This window comes from Orycteropus afer, unplaced genomic scaffold (assembly GCF_000298275.1).
Source record: "Orycteropus afer afer isolate SDZICR_OR568_19922 unplaced genomic scaffold, OryAfe1.0 scaffold00074, whole genome shotgun sequence".
Lineage (NCBI taxonomy): Eukaryota > Metazoa > Chordata > Mammalia > Tubulidentata > Orycteropodidae > Orycteropus > Orycteropus afer.
In genome coordinates this window covers 1522834-1547198 of record NW_006921661.1, presented here as the reverse complement: position 1 = coordinate 1547198, position 24365 = coordinate 1522834, and the positions used below count along the sequence as shown (strand labels likewise).

The 24365-nt window shown below is 40.7% G+C and overlaps 1 protein-coding gene across 1 annotated transcript in view; it reads right to left on the bottom strand.

Annotated features, from left to right (window-relative positions):
• Nucleotides 1-24365, bottom strand: part of TENM4 (teneurin transmembrane protein 4) — a 562032-nt gene that overhangs the window by 292714 nt on the left and 244953 nt on the right. Inside the window, exons 6-8 of the mRNA XM_007941024.2 lie at nucleotides 23205-23375; nucleotides 15345-15559; nucleotides 13588-13798 (exon numbers count right to left, since the gene is read on the bottom strand). Coding sequence (XP_007939215.1) covers nucleotides 13588-13798; nucleotides 15345-15559; nucleotides 23205-23375 — 597 coding nt within the window. The remainder of the gene's footprint in view (nucleotides 1-13587; nucleotides 13799-15344; nucleotides 15560-23204; nucleotides 23376-24365) is intronic.

Sequence of the window (24365 nt, the reverse complement as noted above, 5' to 3'; positions counted from 1 at the left end):
TATCTAGGCAACTTCTATTCATATTCTTAAGGAGCCCTGCTGGCTAAATGGTTAAGGGCTGGCCTGCTAACAGAAAGGTTGGCAGGTCAAACCCACTAGTTGCTCTGTGAGAGAAATTCAGCCCTGGTGATCTGCTTCTATAAAGATTACAGCCCAGGAAACCCTATGGGGTAGTTCTACCCTGTCATACAGGGTTGCTGTGAGTCTGAATCGGTTCGATAGCACGCAACAAAAAACAACAGTCATATACTTGCCTCCCCAGTAGTCTAAATTAGTCTTCCTGTTTGTTTTTCTAATCATTACCACAGTGTATATTTATGTAGGTATTTGTTGATTGTATTTAAACTTGACAATTTATCTCAAAATGTCTTAAACATGCCTAAAAATTCCATGAGGGCAAGAAGCACAGCAATTCTGTATATCACTGCACACTGAATGTCTGCTCAGGGTATGGTTATAAAAGATAATTAACAAACAGTTGTTGAATAAATGAAAAAAGGAACAAATGCAGTGGCAAGGTCTGTCTCCAACATGGTACCTACCCCTCTGGACCTGCTCCTTTAAGTGTCATGCAACAGGCTTTGAGGCTTAGAAAAAAAAAAAAAAAAGTCCTTGGGACTGGACCAAAACATTTTAACCTCCTTCTTATTTATATAGACTGTTTCTACTTTCTCTCAGCCTTACGTACCCTAACTTAGCCTATGAGATCCTTAAGGACAAACACCATATCAGCCTTGATGGTCAGTCCAGGGTACGGCACACAGTAAAGGGACTATCATTTGTAGTTATTGAGCCAACCAGACTCATGAAAGCCTGGGACAGATACTGCTGGTTGTTGTCCCTATAATTATTTCCCCTCTTTTTGAGAACACTCATATTTTGTTTAGAGTGCCAACCTGGCAAACTAAAAGTACTTGCTTCTTTAGACTTCCTTACAGCTCTGAATGTCCGAGTGACATAGCTTTCTAGCCAATGTTTTAGGAAAAATCTTGCTTTCCCCTCTTCCTTTTTCTGCTTGATATGCAGACAAAGGCCTTAGAGGCACAACAGGCCGTTTGATGGCGGTGGGCTGTTGAAGATGAAAACATACCCCAAGATGAGGATGGCACAGCACAAAGGTAGGAAGATTGTGGCCTCTGAAGTAGATCCTGAACTGCTGCCCCAGTCCTGTGCAGACACGTCTTGGCTGAGAATGTCGGTGAGGAAATCAAAACTCCACTTCCATGCCACTCAAGCAGGGAATTTTTGTAAGGTGCTCTGGGGGTGCTGTAGTTAAGGCATTAGGCTGCTAACCAAAAGGTTGGTAGTTTGAACCCACCAGTTGCTCTGTGGGAGAAAGATGAGGCAGTCTGCTTCCATAAAGATTTATAGCTTTGGAAGCCCTATGAGGGTCACTATATGTGGGAACTGAATTGATGACAGTAGTTTTTTGGTTTAGTACAGATTTTGGTTATTTGTACACTGAACACATTTCTATCTATTCCTAACCGAGAGACAGCTTTTTTTTTTCCCCCTACCGTGTCCTTGGGCTACCTTTTCTTCTTTCTGTCCTTGAGGTCCTAGGTAGAGAATTCAGAAGGTTTAGCGGTCCAGATAGATCCTGGGGGCAGCCAAGAGGATGGGGGGGGGAGCTGTGGGGAAGCCTGTGCTAACTTTAGTGATCGGAGACAGCTGCTGGCAGTGCTAGTCTCCGAGTGCGTAGATAGAGCGCTCTGATGTTCCCAGCTCTCTCCCACTGAACAGATTTTTGGCCACAGTCTGTCTCCAATGTGCTGACTTGAGCTGTCCCTCAGCCTATAATTTCATTCCACTTATACCAGATTGTTCCAAATAAATCACCGCTATCAGGGAGAGGTGAATTCACAGGGTACTTTTCCAAAAAAGCGTTTCCATTAGAAATTTCACAAAGTGCTGCCAATGTCATTTATAAGAAGGTTAATTGATTACTGTGAGATCCTCATTGCTGTATTTTATCTTATAATTCAGAGGAAGGGTATGTGGAGAGGAGTGGTGGGAGGGCTTATTAAAAACTAAAGTCACTCCACAATCACTTCTCTTAGTTTCTTCTTGGAGGTAGTACAGATTTTAATATAAATTACAGGATATGATGTCAAAGATTTTCCTCTCCAGATCCTTGCAAATGTTGTTGTTGTTGGGTGCTGTAGAGTCAATCCTGACTCGTTGCGACCCTCCACACAATAGAACAAAACATCGCCATCCTGCGCCATCCTCACAGTCCTTGATGTGCTTGAGCCCATCATTGCAGCCTCTGTGTCATCCCATCTTGTCGCAGCCCCTTTTCCTCTGACTCTCTACTTTACCAAGCATGATATCCTTCTCCAGGGAGTAGTCCCATCTGACATGTACTCTGAGGCTAGTGAACAGTTGTTGTGATTGTTGTTAAGTGATGTCAAGTTGGTTCTGACTCATAGTGACCCTGTGTCCAACAGAACCAAATACTGCCCAGCCCTGCGCCATCCTCACAATCCTTGCTGTGCTTGAGCCCATTGTTGCAGCCGCTGTGTCAGTCCATCTAACCAAGGGTCTTCTTTTTTACTGACCCTCTCCATTACCAAGCATGATGTCCTTCTTTAGGGACTGGTCCCTCCTGATAGCATGTCCAAAGTACGAAGTTTCACTATCCTCACTTCTAAGGAGAAAGGTGGCTGTACTTCTTCCAAGACAGGTTTGTTCTTCTGGCAGTCCACAGTACGTTCAATATTCTTGTCCAATCAATATAGGGGAAATATAGAAACAGCACTGTCCAGTGTTCTTTGAAAAATTATGGAAGATCCAGTTTTGATGACCCTTGGAAGATAGAAATTTATGTGACAGCATCTAGGCATAAGGAGTTCCAGTGATGCAGTGGTTAAAGCATTCGGGTGATAACTAAAAGTTCAATGGTTTGAACCCACCAGCCACTCTGTGGGAGACAGATGAGGCAGTCTACTTCTATAATGATATACAGCTTTGGAAACCCTATATGGGCAGTTCTACTCTATGTTATAGGGTCACTATGAGTTGGAATTGACTAAATGGCAGTGGTTTTAGCTAGACATGTCTAGGAAAGAAGAGGAATGGGTCACAGGAAGCAAACTAAAAATACCACAGGTGGCACTTAACCAGTTCTTCTGTCCTTCCCATCTCCCTCTGTTCCTTTTTTTTTTTTTCCCTCATGAAATTACAAAGCTTAATCCTAGTAGCCTCCTCTGATTATATAAATTAACACACTCTTGTTCTAGGCCTAATATGATAAACACTTTGGCTTTAATTCTATTATCCCCTTGCTTAAAAGCCTGTTATAGTACCCAAGACCCACAGAATAAATTTTTCCCTTAGGGTGGCAGTCAAGCCTCTTCATGATAATTCACTTCTTCTTTTCAGGGCATCCTGTGTTCTAGTCCAACCAAACTGTTGGCTCCTCATACCTAGATCTTAATTTTCTGCCTGTGTGCCTTTTGTTCATGGTGTTCCTGCTACCTGGAATGATTTCTTTATCGCTCTTCTCCTATTTCCTTCTTTAAATGTCAAAATTCTACCCATTCAACCCCCCACATCCATCCAGCTAGACATATCTTCTCATTCCTCCAAGCCTCATGGTACTTTGTCACTCCAGGAGTGACCTTTCTTGCTCTTTTCCTTGTATTAGAGGCACTTACTATATAAATGTTTCATCTTCCTTAATCTAAACCATGAACTCTTTTTGCCATAAGCCTTCTCATATCTTCTCTCTATTTCTAGGGCAGGGATAAAGGAAGGAAGGGAGAAAGTAACTAAATAAATCTGCTCCTAGCCCTTTGGCATACAGAGGTCGGTTTATAGAGGTGATCTGAGCATGTATGAAATGACTCTTCTCTTCAGACCAGGAACACCAGGGCATTTTTCTCATTAAAAATTTCTAGTCTCTATGTTTTCTACCACTACTCATCTGTCAGTTTGTTGTACTCTGGTGGCATGCATATCACTGTGATGTTGGAAGCTATGCCACTGGTATTTCAGTTACCAGCAGGGTCACCCATGGTGGACATGTGTCGGTGGAGCTTCCAGACTAAGATAGACCAGGAAGAAGGCTGTGGCATTCTACTTCTGAAAAACTGGCCACTGAAAACCTTATGAGTAGCAATGGAACACTGTCTGATACAGTGCCAGAAGATGAGTCCTGAGATTAGAAGCCACTCAAAATGTGGCTGGGGAAGAGCTATCTCCTCAAAGTAGAGTTGACCTTAATGATATCAATGGAGTAAAGCTTTTGGGACCTTCATTTGCTGATAGGACATGACTCAAGATGAGAAGGAACGTCCACAACATCTATTAATAATCAGAATGTGGAATGCATGAAGTATGAATCTAGGAAAACTGGAAGTAGTAAAAAGTGAAACAGAACACATAAAGACTGACATCCTAGGTGTTAGTGAACTGAAACGGACTGGTATTGGCCATTTTTAACTGAACAATCATCTAGTCTACTATGTTGGGTAAGAGAAATTGAAGAGGCATAGAGTCAAATTCATCATCAAAGAGAACAAGGTAGATCCAACATCTATTGAAGTACAATGCTTCAGTGATAGAATAGTATCCATATGCATACAAAGAAGACCAGTTAATATGATTACTATTCAATGTATGTACCAACCAACCACTAAAGCCAAAGAGAAGACATTGAAGAGTTTACCAACTTCTATAGTCTGAAATTGATCAAATAAGCAATCAAGATGTACTAATAATTACTGGTGATTGAACTGCATAAGTTTGGGAAAACGAAGAATTGGTAGTTGGAAATATGGCCTTGGTGATTGAAATGATGCTGGAGATCGCATGATGAAGTTTTGCAAGACCAATGACTTATTGACTACAAATACTTTTCAACAACATAAATGGTGACTATACTCATGGGCCTCACCAGATGGAATACACAGGAATCAAATAGACTACACTTATGGAAAGAGGCAATGGAGGTGCTCAATATCGTCAGTCAGAATAAAGCCAAGGGCTGACTTTGGAACATCAAGTGCTCATATACAAATTCAAGTTGAAGTAAAATAAAATTAAAACAAGTCTATAAGAGATGAAATATGACCTTGAGTATATGCCACCTGAATTTAGAGATCATCTCAAGAGTAGATGAGCACCAGTGAGCAAGGCCCAGAGGAGTCATGTGGGACAACATCAAGGACATTATACATGAAGCAAAGGGTCATGAAAAAGACAAGGAAGAAAGAAAAGACCAAAATGGTGTCAGAAGAAACTCTGAAACTTGCTATTGAACATAGACTAGCTAAAGCAAATGGAAGAAATGATGAAATAAAAGAGTTGAACAAAAGATTTCAACGGGTGGCTCAAGAAGACAAAGCAAAATATTATAATGAAATGTATAAGGAACTGGAGTTAGAAAACCAAAAGGGAAGAATATGCTTTGCACTTCTCAAGCTGAAAGAACTGAAGAAAAAATTTAAGCTTTGAGTTGCAATACAGAAAAATTCTATGGGCAAAACACTGAGTGACACAGGAAGCATCCAAAGAAGAGGGAAGAAATATACAGAGTCACTGCACCAAAAAAAATTGGTTCATGTCCAAACATTTGAGGAGGTACCATATGATCAAGAACTGGTAGTATTAAAGGAAGAAGTCCAAGCTGTGCTGAAAGCAATGGCAAGCCTCCAGGAATTGATGAATTACCAATTGAGATGTTTCAAAAAAAACAAATGCAGCACTGGAAGTGCTCACTCATCTATACCAAGAAATTTGGAAGACAGCTACCTGGCCAACTGACTGGAAGAGATCCATATTTGTGCCCATTCTAAAGAGAGGTGACTGAAGAGAATGCAGAAATTATCATTAATATTACACACAAGTACAATTTTGCTGAAGATAATTCAACAACAGTTGCAACAGTATGTAGACAAGGAACTGCCAGAAATTCAAGCTGGATTCAGAAGAGGAGGTGGAATGAGGGATATCATTGCTGATGTCAGATGGACCCTGACTGAAAGCAGAGAATACAAGAAAGATGTTTACTTGTGTTTCATTGACTATGCAAAACCATTCGACTATGTGGATCACAACAAATTATGGGTAATAATATTGTGAAAAATGGGAATTTGTGCTCATGTGGATCCTGTACATAGACCAAGAGACAGTTGTTCAAATGTGGTTTAAAATCAAGAAATATGTGTTTCAGGGTTATATCCTTTCATCACATTTATCCAATCTATATACTGAATAAATGATCCAAGAAACTGAACAGTATGAAGAAGAATGTGGTATCAGGATTGGAGGAAGATGCACTAACAAACTGTGATATGCAGATGACAACCTTGCTTGCTTCTGAAAGCCAAAGGGACTTGAAGTACTTACTGATGGAGATCAAAGACTACAGACTTTAACAGGAATTATGCCACAACATAAAGAAAACAAAAATTCACAACTAGATCAATAAGCAACATCATGATAAATGGAGAAAAGATTGAAGTTGGCAAGGATTTCATTTACCTGGATCCATAATCAATGCCTGTGGAAACTGTAGTGAAGAAATCAAATGATGTACTTGCATTGAGCAAATCTGCTGCAAAAGACTTCTTTACAGTGTTAAAGAGTAAGATGTCACATTGAACTAAGGTGTGCCTGACCCAAGCCATGGTATTTTCAATCACCTCATATGCACACAAAAGCTGAAAAGGGAATAAAGATGACCAAAGAAAAATTGCTGTCTTTGAATTATGGTGTTGATGAAGAATATTGAATATACCATGGACTGCCAGAAGAAGAAACAAGTATGTCTTGGAAGAAGTACAACCAAAATAATCCTCCAGAGAAGCAAGGATGGTGAGACTTCACTCACATACTTTGCATATGTTATCAGGAGGGACCAATCCCTTGACAAAGATCTAATGCTTGGTAAAGTAGATGGTCAGTGAAACAAAGAGGATAGGATAGATTGACATAGTTGCTGTAACAATGGGCTTAAGCATAGCAACAATTGTGTGGATGGTGCAGGACTGGGCAGTGTTTCAATCTGTTGTACACAGAGTCACTAGGAGTCACAAGTGACTCGATGGCACCTAACAGCAACAATGTTTTCCAGCAATAATTCTTATTTCTTTTTTTCTGGGTTTCTAGATCTACTGTGGGGCAACTCTGTTATTTTCCAAGTTGGCTCACACTGCCACAATGGCATTTTGCTCTGTCCCTGTATGCTTCGGTAACAACCAAAACGAAAAGGTAAGATGTTGTCTGGAGACCTAAAAGACTCCAATACTGATTTACCAGGTCTAAAAGGAGCTCTGGTGGCACACTGCCTAAGGCATTTGACTGCCAACCAGAAGGCTGGCAGTTCAAACCCATCAGCCACTCTGTGGAAGGAAGATGTGGCAAACTACTTCCATAAAGATTTACCACCCTGGAAACCCAACAGGGGTTGCTATGAGTCACAATTGACTCAATGGCAGTGAGCTTGGCTTTTTGGTTTGAGGGTTGTAAACAAGGAGCCTTTGTGTTGCAGTGGTTAAGTGCTCATCTGCTATCCAAGAGGTTCACAGTTCAAATCTACCAGCAGCTCTGCAGGAGAATGATGTGGCAGTCTGCCTCTATAAAGATTTACAGCTTTGGAAATCCCATGAGGACAGCTGTGCTTTGCCCTATGGAGTTGCTATGAGTCAGAATTGACTTGATGGCAACAGATGGGGCTGCAAACAATGTATACAAAGGTGTTTTTACTTTTTAAGTTTTATGCTGCAAGATTTTGTTATGTTCTTTTTATTGACTTCTCAAGAAAACTTCCTGGGTTGACATAAGATGGTTACTTAAAATTGGAGACAAGTTACTGGAGGGCAGGGGGTTATATTCCATATAATACAAATTGAAATAAAATATTTAGAAGTAACCATGGCTAATAGTGAGACACTATGATACAGTAGGGAGAGTGTGGGCTTTGGAGACCAAGTTTATATCCTAGCTCACCCTTTCTAACTGTGTGGCTTTGAACAAATTCATTAAACTCTTTGAGCCTCAATTTCTTCACCTGTATATTTGATATATTTGAGATCTGGTGCTGTAGTGCCTAAGACATTTGACTGCTAATCAGAAGGCTGGCGGTTCAAACCCAGTAGCCACTCCTTGGAAGGAAGGTTGGGCAATCTATTTCCATAGTGATATTATCTTGGAAACCCAAGTGGGGGTCACTAGGAGTCGGATCCGACTCTATGGCAGTGCGTTGCATGTGTTGTAAGGTTTTTGTAAGGATTACACAACACACATAACACAGCTCAGCATGGTTCCCCAGCACACAGTAGGTGTTCTCTAAATATTTGCAGAATGACTGAATAAGTGCAAAACAGAAGTCAGACTAGTACCAAAAAAAAAGGAGTTTATCCCGAGAAGGAGGCAGATTGCTAGGGGATACAGAGGCACCATTTTTGGAGTCAGACAGATGCAAGTTCAAATCCCAGCTTTTCTCTGCAATTTACTCATCTGTAAGGGATGATTAAAAAAAATAATAATAACAATACTCACCTTATGGAGTTAATGTAGGCTCAAAGAATGTATGTGAAAGTCTTTCCTAAATTGCAATGTGTTAATTACATTTTGGGAGCTCTGGTAGCATAGTGGCTAAGACACTTGCCTGCTAACCAGACAGCTGGCGGTTCAAACCCACCAGCCACTCCTCGGAAGGAAGGTTGGGCAATCCTACTTCCGTAGTGATACTGCCTCGGAAACCCAAGGAGGGGTCGCTATGAGTCGGGTTTGACTCGACGGCACATAACAACAACAACAACAATTACATTTTAGCTATTGGTACACATCTGCCTACTTCATTTCAATACCTGAGGTCAATAAAGATTCTATGACCCCTACCATGTAACACAGCAAGGAACAAAAATACTATTACCCTTAAATTCTGATCTCCACATATAAAGGAAAGACTGTTCTTTCTGAAAATAGCTCCCATGTTTTACTTTAAAACTTCTCTGATTTCAGTGGTGTATGTGTGTGTAAACATATCTTCTTCAGAGGGAGCTCTGTCAATATCAGTGCATGTATATATTTGCGTATATAGTTTATAAAGTGCTTTAAAATTTTTTAAGGCAAAAATATAAACTCATTTAATTTAAAATCATCAGCTGGATTGCATTAAATGGAGGGAAAAGCAAAAAGGTACACAAGAAAGTTATTTGTTAAAATGACTAAACACAGTTATTTCTCCTGTTACTTAATTACAAACAGACATAAATACTCTGGATTTTGACAACTCAGATCTGTTGAAATTTTAGATCTGGATTTCAACATGTAATGAAGGGAGGGTCATATTCTGATTTGTGTGTTAAGCAAACCCCAGAGTTACAATTGTATATTGGGACCATAATGACTTCACTAAAACAAGACTCAAACTTTTAATTAACCTGTCAAGACAAATTACAACTCACAGCTCGCAGGTAACGACCACAGACAGCTAAGACTCAATGCCAGTGACTCTTGGGGAGAGAGGGATTAACAGCAGCATTGGAAGCATTCTGTTTTTGTATTAAAAGGGGAAAAAAAAAGCATTCATTAAACAATCACTGTCATTTGAAGGGAGGCAGCAGGTCAGAGAGGCAGCCAAAGAAATGTGGAAGGAGGAGGAGGAGAGGAGAGAATATCAACAGCCTTACTGAGTGCTTATGGGGTTCCATAAGCTTGTGCCAGGCACTTTATATTTGTAAACCACTATTATTATTCCATGTTCAGTGCAAGAAAAATGAAGCTCAGAGAGATAACGACTGCTCATGGTGACAGAGCTAACATGAGTCAGCAAGGGCAGAATGGAATGGACAATGGTTCATGGAAGGTTTCATTTTCAAAGCTTAGTTTTCAGACCACCAGATCAGGATCACCTGGCCTCCATTTTGTTGTTGTTGTTGTTATGTGCCGTGGAGTCAGACCTGACTCATAGTGACCCCTCCTTAGGTTTCCAAGGCAGTATCACTACGGAAGTAGATTGCCCAACCTTCCTTCTGAGGAATGGCTGGTGGGTTTGAACCACCAGCCTTCTGGTTAGTAGTCAAGTGCCTTAGGTACTATCCTACTAGAGCTCCCAGGCTCCATCTTAGGCCTACTGACATAATTTCTGAAGAAAAGGCCCAGAATCTGAATTTTTAACTGGCATCCCAAGTGGTCCCTTTGCACAACAGATGTATCATACTCACCAGGGATTCTACCCCCTACTACTCAAAATGTGGTCCATAGATCAGCAGTACTGGTATCACTGGGAACTGGTTAGAAATGCAGAATCTTGGGCCCCAGCCAGACCTACCACATTTTCACAAGATCTCCAGGTGAAGCTTGAGCACATTAAAATCTGAAAAAACACTACATGGAATATGTGCTCTGAAAGTGTTATAGGGTTAAGGGGAGGTGAAGACAAGTTTCATCATTCAGGTGAGAACAGAGGAGCCAGAGGGAAAAGCAAGGCTGGCTTCTTAATTATGACAAAACAGGTTAGCAAGCTCTGACAAGCCGAGAGCTGGCAAAGGTACCTACATGTATCTACATTTTATTTCTCCAAGATTCATTTCCTAATTAAAAGTAGCTTTCTTTGGGAGTTGTACTAATATCCTTTCATATTTATGCTCAGTTATTAAAAATAAAGAATTCTGGTTTTTAAAATCTTAGTAACGTGAAGCATGGCACTCTGCTTCTTTGTGAACCATGCCTAAGAGACACTAGCCATGAGACCACAATGCTGTAACTCAGGTACCACTAATGACTTGGTAATTATGTCTCTAAATTGAAGCCACCATGTCAGAAAGAGAAAGGAAACAGAGTCTGGAGCCTGGCAAACTCCACAAAGTGACAGCCTAATTGATGGTGAGGACCAGAATTGGGATCTCCCATGACAGAGAGTAAGCTACCCTGTTGGCCTCTATGTCACAAGTAACCACAGAGCTGCAGCTTCAAATTCTGGAATCTTGAGTAACCAAGAGCTTGAAAAATTTAGTGATTTGTATAAGATCAAAACACAAGTGGCAGAGATTCAGAACTGAGCATACTTTCCACTACACCTCAAAAGGCAGCTACGGGGTGGAAACCAGGAGCAAAGTACCACCAAGACTGCAGTTGCTGAGTCCTGCCAATGGGGCCTAAGCAGAGAAGAAGCCACACTCACACTTGTTCCCTTATTAACTGAGTGATTACTGTGCTCTTGGTACTGGGGTAGTGTTGTGGAGGTAGAGAGGAATGTGCCAACATCCGTGCCCTCCAGGCAACCACAGTCTGGCTGTTAGGACAGACATTTCCAAGACAAGGAAAATACAGAGTGCGATTTCCCATATAAAGCTAGTTGCCTAACCACCTAAAGCTTTTTTTATTTTATGAACAGGGTACAGTATTAAATCAGAAGCTTATTTCTTAAGCTTATTTCCGGTTAATGGCATTCTGCTTCTTTGTGAACCATGCCTCGGAGACACTGGCCATGTCTTCAATTAACTGGAAGGTACTCACTGTCTAGACACCAAAGGTTAAACTACAAGTTAAGAGGAAAACAGCCTGACATTGATTACTGCTGTTTATAAAGAAGAACTAAACCAAGTATCAGATTGAGAGATTTTCATTAAACTCCATTCTCCATGTTAAAGAGACTCTCAGCCAAGAATTGAGACAAAAGGTTTTCAGGTGAACTCTGACAACTTTTCATGATCACAAACTCTATTCCAAATGTTCTGGGGTTAATGGAGTTTTGGTTTTCTGTTAGTTTTATGTTCCTGTAGGAAATTAAATGTTGTGGGCTTCAAGCATGTAAAGGACAATGGGGTCCCCAGACCATACTGTGTCACAGTGTTTCCAATATAAACTCAGAGAAAATGTTTTCTAACCCAAATGACCAAAAGTACTGTGTCCTATAGGATACTATGGTGATATAAGGAGGAGATGTAGTCTATAAAATGTGTTGGTAAAAGAGAGAAATTATTTCAGACAGGGTATCAGGCTACTCAGAGACTCACAGACTTCTGAGGTAGCTAAGGGGTTCAAACCTGAACTGATAGCAAGTCACTCTTCCACTATATCTGAAAGCTAAAGGGTTAAAAGCAGGGCTTCATGGCCAGTGAAACAACATCAGAATGAACATAAATTTTGAAAATGTGGGTGAGCCAAAACACGAAATAGAATGGGAAAAATTATGGGACAAAGCTCTACCAGAAACTTAATCTCTCTCTCTTAGAAAACAAGGGCAGTGTGCACATTGCATAGCAACCCAATCTCTTGATGAACTGAACTGAAAACAATGGTGCCAAGCTCAAAGATGGCAGCTGACTTGACTATACGACTTGAATGTGTTTTGCTCTCCACAGTCCTGGCAATAATGCAATGTCATGCATCAGGCTTCTAAAATGGCTCACTAGGCCTCTTCCAAGTCTCCCATTCCAGGACTCTGACCAATAGTTTTTTCCCATTAGTGTTCCAGATCACTCACATTTTTAAAAATGTGAGTCTGTTCTGGTTTTACTTCACTGGCCATGACTAAACCAGTTTGAACTGGTTAGAAACTCTGATTAAGCATTTATTCAAAACATTAGGGTTTGCTCTGTGTCTGAGATTGAAAAAAAAAAAAAACTGTTGACATCAAGTAAATTCTAACTCATGGGAACCTCATGTGTGTCAAAGTAGAACTGTGCTCAATACAGTTTTTGATGGCTGAATTTTTTAAGTAAATCAAGAGGCCTTTCTTCTCAAGTGCCTCTGGTTAGACTTGAACCTCTAACTTTTTGGTTAATAGGCAAGCACATTAACCATTTGTACAAGCTGGGGACTCCTGTTAGAGACTGGAGATTGTTGGTGTTAATTGCTGTCATGTCGATTATATTCATAGTGACCCCATGTGTTCCAGAGCAGAACTGTGCTCACATGATCTTCAAGGTGTGACCTTTTAGAAGCCGACTGCCAGGCCTATCTTCTAAAGTGTCTCTGGGTGGGTTCAAACCACCAACTCTTTGGCCAGTAGTCCATTGTTTAACTGTTTGCACCACCCAAAGGCCCTTGTCAGAGATTAGGACATTTCTGTTCTCAACAAAATCATAATCTGACTGATTACATTGCTTATACTGCTATTCTTGCTCTCTCTTCAAGCCTTTATCTTCTTTTCTCATCTGCCAGGGGTTGTTGGCTCCAAAAGCAAAAAAGCAAACAACAAATTGGTGAGTTGAACCAAGTGAGACTTATGAAGACAAATAGATGTTGGAAAGAAGTGCCAAGAAGAGAGATGTTTCCTACGTGAGGCTGGTTGTACAGGATTCTTGTCTCATGTTATCAGTACCACCTCTCAGTCTTTAAATGTTGCAGCTGGCTCACACATCATACTACCGATAACACAAGAAAGAGAGTGGGCAATAGCTCTGGGCACAGGTGACAGCCCAGAATTATCTTCCAGGCCCTTCTGTCAGTCCCTACCCTCATTTGCTTGCATCTCACGTTCATCCTTCATCCCAGCAAGCCCAGTCAGGATACCTTCATGCCAGAAGGCATCCACAGCTGGCAACAGAAAAATCCCAGAATCTCCAACCATCCTCCCATCCAAAGAAACAATATCCCACAGGCTCCAGAGGGATGGAGCTTCCTTACCAATGGCAGTGGTGAGAAAAGAAACCACTTCAGACTCTTTCCCATCATTGTAAAAAGCCAAGTGCCAGATTCCTGAATCCAAATACTGGATGAAGCCAGTCTCATGGCTAGAGGAGGGGACGACTCCCCGAGACTGGCGCTGGGGTCCCTCCAGGCTCCGTGCTTCCTGGGTCAGGAGCCTTCTTCCATCCAGCAGCTCCACAAAGTCAAACTACAGTACAAAGAGAACAAAATTAGCAGTGGATCTGCCTCATTAAATGCCAAGTTCTTTCTTCAGGTTTCTCATGGAAAGAGCACAACTCAGAGAGCAAAGAGGCTAAAACCACATGGAGGATGATCACCCAACTCTAACTCCTTCCAGATCCCATTTTGTCCACGGTAATGACTCTCTTGTGAGTACAGCATCATTAGTGGATTAGCTTTTACTCTTTTTCTGTTTTAATTTTGTTATATGTGTGGTGACTCTTCACCAGGCTAAGCTTGTACCAGGACAACCATGTTTTTTGTTTTGTTTTGTTTTGTTTTAAATGATGAGTACATAATTAGAAGTCCAGGCACTTAATGATTGTTTGAACTCCATGCAAATCATGATGGGAATCCTTACGGTCTAGGATGGGGACTAGAGAATTGGACCTGCTTTCAACATCAGTCATGTGCAAAGGAAAATTTGATTTATATACATCTCCCCTTTGGCAATGAGCCTTTCCAAATGTGCCAGTTTCAGGGAGTAAACTAGGGGAGCTAAACTGGATTAGCTCAAAACTATGCCAATGATTCTGTGCTGTATCAAGTACCATTGCCCACTGCAGTGTGAGACTTAAGAGAAGTCAGTCACGCAATGTTAACAGCAGGTAGCAAGCCAAGTGAATAAACTTCTTCCTCTCTCTCTCTTTCTGTACAGAAAAATACTTATTCCCTCTCATGTAAGGTAAGAAGTTCAGGACCAGCATGGATAGCATATTCTTCTGTGACTCTATTCCTTGCAAATGTACCTATCTAGCTTTTAACTGAAAATCTTAAATAGCTGCTGGCCTAGGAAGACTGCTTTGGGCCAGGAAGGCCTGATAGATGCCTATGGATTATATGAGTCTAAATCCAGAACTGGGAAGAACTCGTACATATCTCTGTTCTTTACCAATCATGACTGGTAATATGCCAATTATACTGGACAAGTTTTCAAGTGTCTCTAGTGTACATGTGTGTGTTTATGTCTGAGTAAATGTATAACCCTGAAAAAAAGAAGGAACACAAGAGGCTAGGGGAGTGACATTTGTTAGGGACTGCCCATTCTGAGCCATGTCTTGCACTAACTGCTTAACAATGCTATTCTTTATTTTTCACAATAGCCCTGCAATGTTATCCTTATTGTATAGATTAGGAAAGGGGGTCTGAGAGGATGAGAAGTGCACCCAAGGATATACAGTTGATAACAACAGGATTCAAATTCAGGTCTCTGATTCCAAAATGCATGTTTTTTTTTCCCCCACCCTTCTCTAGGTCACATTTTGTGGATAAATAATATAACTTAGGAGACTAGGCAATAATGAGAAGGCTACTAAGAGGTTTCTTCCTTTTGAAACCTACCCCCCCCCCCAGAGACATAACCCTACTCATTTGAAATACAGAACCTGGGAGGGGATGAAATTCTCTTCAGGTACAAAGATACAGGTTTAAGGAGGTAAGGGCTCCCTGAGTTTGGGTTAAGATAGGAGGAAGAAGCCCCTGGAGATCAGCAGGGTATGTGGAGTTCTGGTTACCTGTGTATGTGAAGGGGGAAGGCCTTTTCTGCCATAAATGCCAACCAGTGCTGCCTTTCCCAGAGACACATTGAATTTCAGATGCACAGGATGATCTATGAACACCTGAGATCTCCAGAAAGTGCCAGGAGGAATCTTCTGGGAAGCCCGTCTCCCCACGTCGATTTCTCCAGAGTCTATAAAACTGTCCTCTGGAAAGAAACTACTGGGCTTTCCTACCAAGACACAGGGAAGGGAAGACAAAAACATCACAGTTAGTCACAGATGAAACAAGGAATTAGGGCATCTGAACAATCACGGCTCTCCTCAGCCTGGCCCTCCTCTCTAGAACATTCTGCTGCCAGCCTCCTCTCCCTAGCCGAGGACTCAACTGAGGAGGAAGAACGTCCAGAATGGGTTTTTTTTTTTTTTTCTTTTCCCAGCGATGCTCAAATTGTTCTGCTAAAAATATGCATTCTTCCCAAGCAGTATGGGTCCTCCCCAAAGGCCATCTGTTTACTGCATAACTCCACAGCTTGTTAAGATATATTTTGATCCCAAAAATAATCATTTGTGGTCACATGAGAATAACTCTGTGATTGTGTATGTGCATGTGTAAAGGAGTGCATGCTAAAGTAGAAAAGATGGAGAGAGCGAGGTGTTGTTATTAAATGTGTAACTCAGAATGATTCCCCCAACAGTGGGAAGTACCACTAGAGTAGGGTAAGGTATTTTAAAAGTTCATTAGTTTATGTATAAATTGGAGGTTAAATTTTGAGGCTAGAGTCTACAGATGGGGGGCTTGATTTGGGATCAGGTATATAGACGGAAGGCAAGGAGGAAGAGGTCATTTCTGAAGGGAAGAAACATTTTTGAAAAATGCTTCTTGTGTTTAGATGAGGGGTGAATATAATTTTGTGTGTGTGCTAAAGTAGGTAAAGTTGAAAGAATTTCTCAAGTTTAGGCAAAACATCAATGACATGTGGAAATTCAACACAGACCCTCACCTTGTGCCCAGCATCTGTACAGGAAGGTTAGGAGTAAGTTTTTATTTTTTCTTTGCTCATTTCTGTCACTAATGAGGAGCCTGACAGCTTTCAGCGGACATTTCCAGTGGCAGGAAGGAAAGCTGCTTATCAAACTTCCTCTGTTTGGTAATTAAATACACTCACATGTGAAAAATATAAACCCTAACTTCCTGCCAGACATTAGCCTTCTAAGGAATTGAGAGGGATAGGGAGGTAGGAGACTATAAGGATGCTAGAAAGACCACCCTTAGGACACCGAAAAACCAAAATCAAGTTAATACACTACATGTTATAAGTCATTAGAAAGGTACCCCCTAGTTCCAACATTTTCTACATTGTTAAAGATGTGTGAAGAGACACCTTAGACAAGAAGAACTGATTTGTAAAGAAAACACATTTCTGGGAACTTTTGATAAAAAGCATTTTGGGAATAAGAAATTAAAACGTCTTTTCCCTAGCTTTGCGAGACTCCTTACAAAGCACATTTGATGCTGAAATGGAGATTGGCAGGGTGTTATTGTAGCCATAAAATATTTTACTGTTTTAAATAATAAAATTCAATTTAAATGCTAAACTTCTCCATATGTTATCATTCCCCTATAAACTTCTAGGCAGAAACATTAGGTTTTTAGCTTCAAACCATTAAATGTTGTTTTAATTAAAAATATACCAACAAAAAGTTAAAATGCATGTAACAATAAAAGTACTACTAGTATCTGTCATTAGCATGAGAGTTTGCATTTAATTCCTTTTTAGAAGGAATGCATCCCCCAAACTTTTACCTTAAAAATATAGACACACACAGACACACACACACGCACACCCCCCACTCCACAATGTGGTTCAGATAGTTCAAAGATAAAAGCCAAATTTACAAAGCATTACTATGGGATAGAATTACTTTCACATTCTTCCTTATCTGGTTTTCAGGTCTCCGATACCACAATACTTTTATATTACAGGTAGAAAATGGTATACCCTTCAGTTTTTAATTCGGCTAAGGGAGCAGAACCAAGAGGGAGTACAAAACAAAGCAGGGGAGCTCTGAGATTTTTACTCCTAGCAATTACATAGAAATAGGCCCAAGACTGCTAATTCCAAGGACTCATTTCATTTGTGAGTAGGTGGGAGTCAGAGCTGATGGGATTTCAGGATTGTGTGCATTCAAATAATTGCTATGTCTGAGAATAAATAATAGAAAACTTATCCCACTTTTCAGTATGCTGCTGGAGAGCCCTGCACAATTCATTTTCCCCTCCAGTGAGCATATTTTTTAGGGGACAGCTACTACTGTATTAGCTCAGTTCTGTAGCCATACAGGTCAGAGACTCCCAGAGACTCCCCCAGAGGTCTGCAGGCCCAAGGGCATAAATAAATTGGCTCCTCCCCCAGAGGAGGTGGAGAAGTTTTCTTTTCCAACACTTTAGTATTTCACCTAGATGGACCAAAATAGGAGGAAAAAATGTCATTGGTGTGCATGTAACAATGAAATAAAAATAATAACTTCTGGTCTGGGGCATATTCCTCATCAGAACCTTGAGGAGAGCTACTCTGGAGCTTTGGTGCAAAAGTGACTTTTGTACTAGGAGTCATTCTGTCCAGGTCCTTAAGAACGGTACCAAGGCCCAGCCTAAAGGCAATATCTGAGATGGGGAAGAGAATCCCAATCTGGAGAGTTAACCTTTTATGACTCTTCCTCTCCCTCCCACACGAGGAGGCCTGATGGCACCATGGTTAGTCACTCAGCTGCTAACCAAATAGGTGGCAGTTTGAACATACCCAGCAGCTCTGTGGGAGAGAGACTTGGCTGATGACCTGCTTCTGTCAAGATGATAACCAAGAAAACCCTATGGAACAGTTCTACTCTGCCATGTGTGGTCGCTATAAGTCAGAATCAACTCAATGACACCTAACAACAACAACTCCCCTCCCACATTGGATGAACCCTCAGGATGGGATGGGGGCTGCTGAGAATCTACAGCCTGCTGACTGCCTTTATCTGATAGAAAGAGGCATGAGATTTGTTGGGCTAAGGATCTGGTCAGAGGAAATATCCCACCTCTTTCCCTGCCTTAAAACAAACAAACAAACAAACAAACAAAACTGTAATTTCCTCTTCCCAGATCCTGTAACCTAAGAATCTTTGTTTTTATTTCTGAGCTAAGTTGTGAGTGCTAGGATATAAAATATCCTAAACCCAAACAAGTTCTTTCTGACTCATAGAGTCCTTATACAAAATACACTAGCATATGGCAAAACCTCAAAATGGTGGAGTCATGGAGGAGAGTAGAGGCTAGAGTCTACTAAAGGAGGAAAATGCTGCACATAAAATTCTACTTCCTACCTATATCCAGGAAAATAATAATATTATTAGGCATAGTAATAGTAATAAACGTAGAAATGGTAGCATTACTAGCAGTATTAATGACCATTTATTGAGCTCCAACTATATGCCAGGCACTTCCATATATAATAAAACTCACTGCAGTTAGTCAGATCTGACTCATAGCGACCCCTCCTTGGGTTTCTGAGGCGGTATCACTATGGAAGTAGATTGCCCCATCTTCCTTCCAAGGAGTGGCTGGTGGGTTTGAACCGTCAGCCTTCTGGTTAGCAGTCAAGTGCCTTAGCCACTATGCTACCAGAGCTCCCCCATATACAATAGTTCAGTTAATTCTCAGAATATTAAAATATATACATTGAAGCTCAGAATGCTTAAGAAACCATTTAGAGACAAAGCCATTTGGAATCTTTTATTTGCTAGAATATGGCTTTTTAGAGGATTAAATTGATGAATGATTAAATTCTACAAAGACATTCCTCATGGTGGCGGGGTGCACAGACCCTCTTAAAGAGCAAGAGTCCACTTTAATTCACAGCCCCAGCAGGCTAAATATCAAGGCTAGATCATGTAGATTCAAGGCCCATTTAAGAACTTCCTGGCATCCTGGGGCATAAGAAGTTGACATTTTTCTTTTTTTTTTTTTTTATGAATAAGGAATCTGTAAACAGGCCCCAAAATTAAAGGGCAGCAGTCAGGGTCTCAAGACATTCATGAGAAGGACAAGAAACAATCACTGGGTACCCCACAGGTTTAACTCTTAAAAACAGCTTAACTCAGGATTAGGGATCTCCAACTGCATGGTTAGGTTTCACAGAACAGATTTTGCTGTAACAGTACTTTGCTTTGTAAAAGATTCATGCCCCCTACAGCAATGTTGTGTAAATATGCATTTATGTTGATAAAAGAAATTTTTCAATGAATTGCTAAATGATTGGATAGCTCAGTAAAATAAGGAAGATCTGGAAGAACTGGAATTCCATGCCGTTCTTACAGACAGTCTTGACTTTCCTGAATGAAGCCCTATCGATATCGGATCCACATTCTTAATCAACTAACGTTCTCCCTTCTCTCCCCACTTTTTGGTTTTTTCAATGTGATCACTTGCACAAGGAATCCTTCAGTTTCCTTAGCAACTGTTTGAAATTTATTTGATTATCAAAATAAGCTGTTCCATTTTGGGGAGTCCAGCTGAGGCTATGTGTAGCAATTTGCATGGTTCAAACTGATGGGCAATTTTGATTTCATTGCAGGAAGAAGAAAATGTGATCCCTAGCCCGCCAATTCAACCATCAGAAATGCTTGTTTATTCAATGCTTTTTTTTCTTCTTCCCATTAATGCATAACACAAGTTCTTGTGGCTTTACTACGAAAAGCTGCTGTATTTGGTTTCCATCCCATGACAACCCCAAAATGGTTAAAGCCACTTTGAAAATATAGTATGAAATGCACTTTGATGTTATTGTCAGAGACATAATAATAATGATGAACATTTAAAACACTGGATTTATCACATAGTTCATTTGTATAATTTAAAAATCTATATATCCTTTAAAATTAATTTAAAAATACACAAACCTTTACAGGATATGTTGATATATAAGGTTAATTAGCTGAAGTTTTGGAACTTTAATAACTGATAGAAATGGTTTGAGATTTGAATGGACAAGAAGGGAACTAACATTCATTGAGTGCGTCCTCACCATAAGTCTTTTAAAAGGCCGATGTTATCCTCTTGTTCTACAGAGCAGAAAATTAAGGTAAAAAATATGGAACAACTGGAATTAATACAGCCAATAAAGGCTAAGGCCAGGATCTGAACCCTGAACTGTCAGGCTCCAAACCCATTTATTCTCTTTCCATCATACTACACGGCTTCCTCTAGAATTGTGGCAACAAGAACATTAATCTTAATTCTGGAATCAGCTCTCCTATGATTCCCTCAGAAGAGACAGGAAGCATCTCTTATATCAAGGTTAAAGATTTTCCCCTTTGAGATATGTCTAAGGAACTAGATTTTTAACATCACAATTAAAAACATAAACTCAGTAGACATTGGTTTGACCAGGGTAAAATAAATTAAGAACTATGTGGTCTCACATAAACTGTAGGAAGCTTTGTCCTCTGTTTTTCAGACTGATGTATTTTTCCAGGCTGATGTAATTGTTTTTGATGCTGACCACTTTCCTGCACTGTACTGCATTTAAGAAGTTTGTAAACAGGATTTCCATTTGCATTAGTAATGACAGATAATCCCTTTAAGCAAAAATACTCCAATTAAAGTAAACCAATAACCTGATGCAATTTTATTTTGCCTCTTATCTGCACCTCCTGCTCCTTGGGAAAAATAAAACAAAACCTAAACAACCTACAAACTCTAATTTCATTAGAGTGAGAGATTTCAGATAGATTCAACTCCTGTTTAAAAAATGTTTGGTATAGATCATGGAAGGAAGAAAACACATTTTGCTAAATAAGACCTTCTACCAGTTCTCTGAGGGTTCAGCAAATCTTAAATCTACTTTTGTGCATGCTGGTCATCTTTATGTCATTCACCTACAGCATTCAATACTATAAACTGGCATGGGCATCACAAGCCAACAGGCAGGACCATGGACAGGGCCAACCTGAAAAAATTCTAAAGAACTATCACCTAAGGCATCTGACTGCTAACCGGAAGGCTGGTGGTTCAAACCCACCAAGCATTCTATGGAAGCAAGAGCAATCTACTTCCGTAAAGATTTACCATCTTGGAAACCCAATGGGGGTTGCTATGAGTTGGAATTGACTTGATGGCAGTGGGTTTGGTTTGGTTTTTTAGTCAGTCATATGATGATTCTATTATTAATCACATATGCAGAATCTGTGAATTACAGTGGGCCTCAGAGACCAGAAGCCCTGGTCAAGGGATTTACTGAAGGTCACACTATGGGTAAATGGAGGCAGCTGGACTTGAACTAGGGCTTCCTGACTCTCTTCCACAGCTCTTTCCACAGCCTCATCCATGGTATGTCCCTCCAAATTTTTAGTGGGTAAAGAAAGTATAAATTATTCAATTTTCTAAGCCTTAAAATTTTTGTAAAAGAGAGGACTGGCTTTGCCCCTCAAAACATTAGGCAGGAATTCTGATTTGGCTCTGTGAAAATGCTCCTAATCCTCCTCACTTCCCTTAAAGATGACCATAGGTTAAGAGTTGACTTTGGCCTTAAGGATGATCATTTCAGAAGTAACTAATAGATACTCTGACCAAGCACAGGCCACCCTGCTGGCCAATATGACATTTGCAAAGCAAATCCTTGGCAGACCAGGGGGGCTCGGGAGCCATGACCTCAGAGTGAATTTGGAAGGAAGATGCAAGCAGTGAAAGCTGGAGGTGGCTATAGCCACACTGCTGCCTGAGGTGGCACCAGAGAGAAAAGCAGTTATGTAGGAGCAGAGAGGACCACATTGCCCAGAATAATGACTGGATTGCCTTGTTAGTGCAAACATTTTTCCTGGTACCCATTTTTGTGGGTCTTTTCCAGTCTTAGCTGACAGTGAAAGAATCTGTGTCCACAGCATGTTGGAAAGACTCATAGGAAATTCAAGACATTAGTCTCTGGATGTCCCATTTAAGAATGCCAAAGTTCAAATGCTACCACCACCATCACTGAGAAAGAAATATCCCTCTCTCATTGTGCAATGGAATTTTACATCTACATCTCCTTTTGGGTCTTCTAACCATGGGGTGAGGCAGGTATGCTAGCCTATGAAGAGTGCAAGAGTCCCTGGGGCTATAAAGACTGGGGCTCTTATCCCAATGCTATTATTTACTGGCCATGTGACTGTGTCCAAGTCACTTAATTAATGCCATGCTTAGTTTCTGCATCTAAAACAGAGAGAAAAAAAATTATACTTAACTCACAGGACCTCTGTGAGGATTTTATATGAAATGCTCTTGACAAAAAATCTTTGAAACATACACACTGTACAAACACTAATAATTATTGCTATTATTACAGATGTGAAAACTAGGGTTCAGGGAAATTAAATGATTTGCTTGAGGTCACATGATTGGTAAATGTCAGAACACTTGAACTGATGTTTTCCATTAAATCATAAGGGTCCATGGATCTTTGAATCACAACACACCATCTACCCATCTCACCATACCCCACTTCCAGAGATACCCATCCATCCCATGAGGTTGCCCCAATAGGGCTTCCCTGTTCCCTCACAATCAAAGATGGCCACCCCAGCCTAGGATGTGAAATCCCAAAATGCTTCCCTTGAGGCATGAGATGGGATGCCACTGAGCACCATGAGCCTGCCCAAGCTGCTCTATGAGCTCCCAGTGAAAAAGAATTGCAATGAAGACATAGGTGGACTGGCAGCCGGCGTGGAGTGCAGAGGGATGGAGGAAGCACCAGAGCATGGAGCTGTGCATCAGGCACATGATGCGCATAATGGAGGTCTCCTCGGTTCAAAGGCAGACACAGAGGACTCACGACACGGACAACACGGCAACCCTACCTTCTGTGGCTCCTTTGCCTTTCCTGTCAGGGATCTCTAACCCAGTGCCCCCTGAGGGATACAGGGAGACGTCCGTTGGCACAGGCCAACTGCTGGCTGTGTCCTCCGTGATCTCATACATCTGCCCCTCCATCGGCTGCAGGTGCCAGTTTAGGCCAAACAGGTGCATGGCTGTGGTGAGCAATGAGAAAAGTCATCTTTTTCTGCTGGAGGTGGAAACGGAACTCCCAAGCCATAAGGGGAGGTTAGGTGGGGTGGGGAACACAGCAGTTTAATTCAGTTCAGTTCAATTCAACAACTACCCAGTGAGAGCCCAGAGATGATCAAGGCATGGGTCCTGCCCTCAAGGGGCTCACAGTCTGGTGGAGCAAGGAGAGAATGGGGGTAAGGGAGCTTCAGGAGGTGTTGGTGTTTTGCTTCAAAAGAGAACAATCTAGGAAAATAATTGTAATTTGCATCACAAAGGGTTAATTTCCTTAATACAAAAATAAAAAATCAAAAAAAAAAAAAAACCTCCTACAAATAATAAGCAAAGTCCAACAATGCAGTAGAAAAGCAAGCATAAGATACAAATAGTTTATAGAATAAGAAATATAAATGGCTCTTAATCATGACAAGACTTGACATCACTCATGGTGAGTTAAAACTCTGAAATGCCATTTTTCACATATGGTTTGACATAGATTAAAAAGGTTGAAATGTCTTGTATTGGCAGGGAATAGGAAACAAACACTCTCATACATTGCTGGTGTGAGCTTAAACTGGTATAAGCCTTATTATGGAGTGCCATTTGACAAAAAGGTATCAAGTTTAAAATGCACATACCCTTTACCACGGGACTTAAAAAGAGATTCTACTCTAGGAACTTCTTATCCAGATACACTGGATGTATGTAAATGAGTTACATACAATGTTATTCGCTGCAGCATTGATTTAATAGCAAAATACTAGAAACCAGTCAATCAATAAGGGACTGAATAAGTTATAGTTACACAATAAAATATTATGTAGCCATAAAAAAAAAGAGTGAAGAATCTATGTCTTTTTCTGCAAGGAAAACTGTTAAGTGCAGAACAGTGTATTTGCTATGGGTATGTATAGAATCTCTGGTAGCATAGTGGCTAAAGCACTTGACTGCTCACCAGAAGGCTGGCGGTTCAA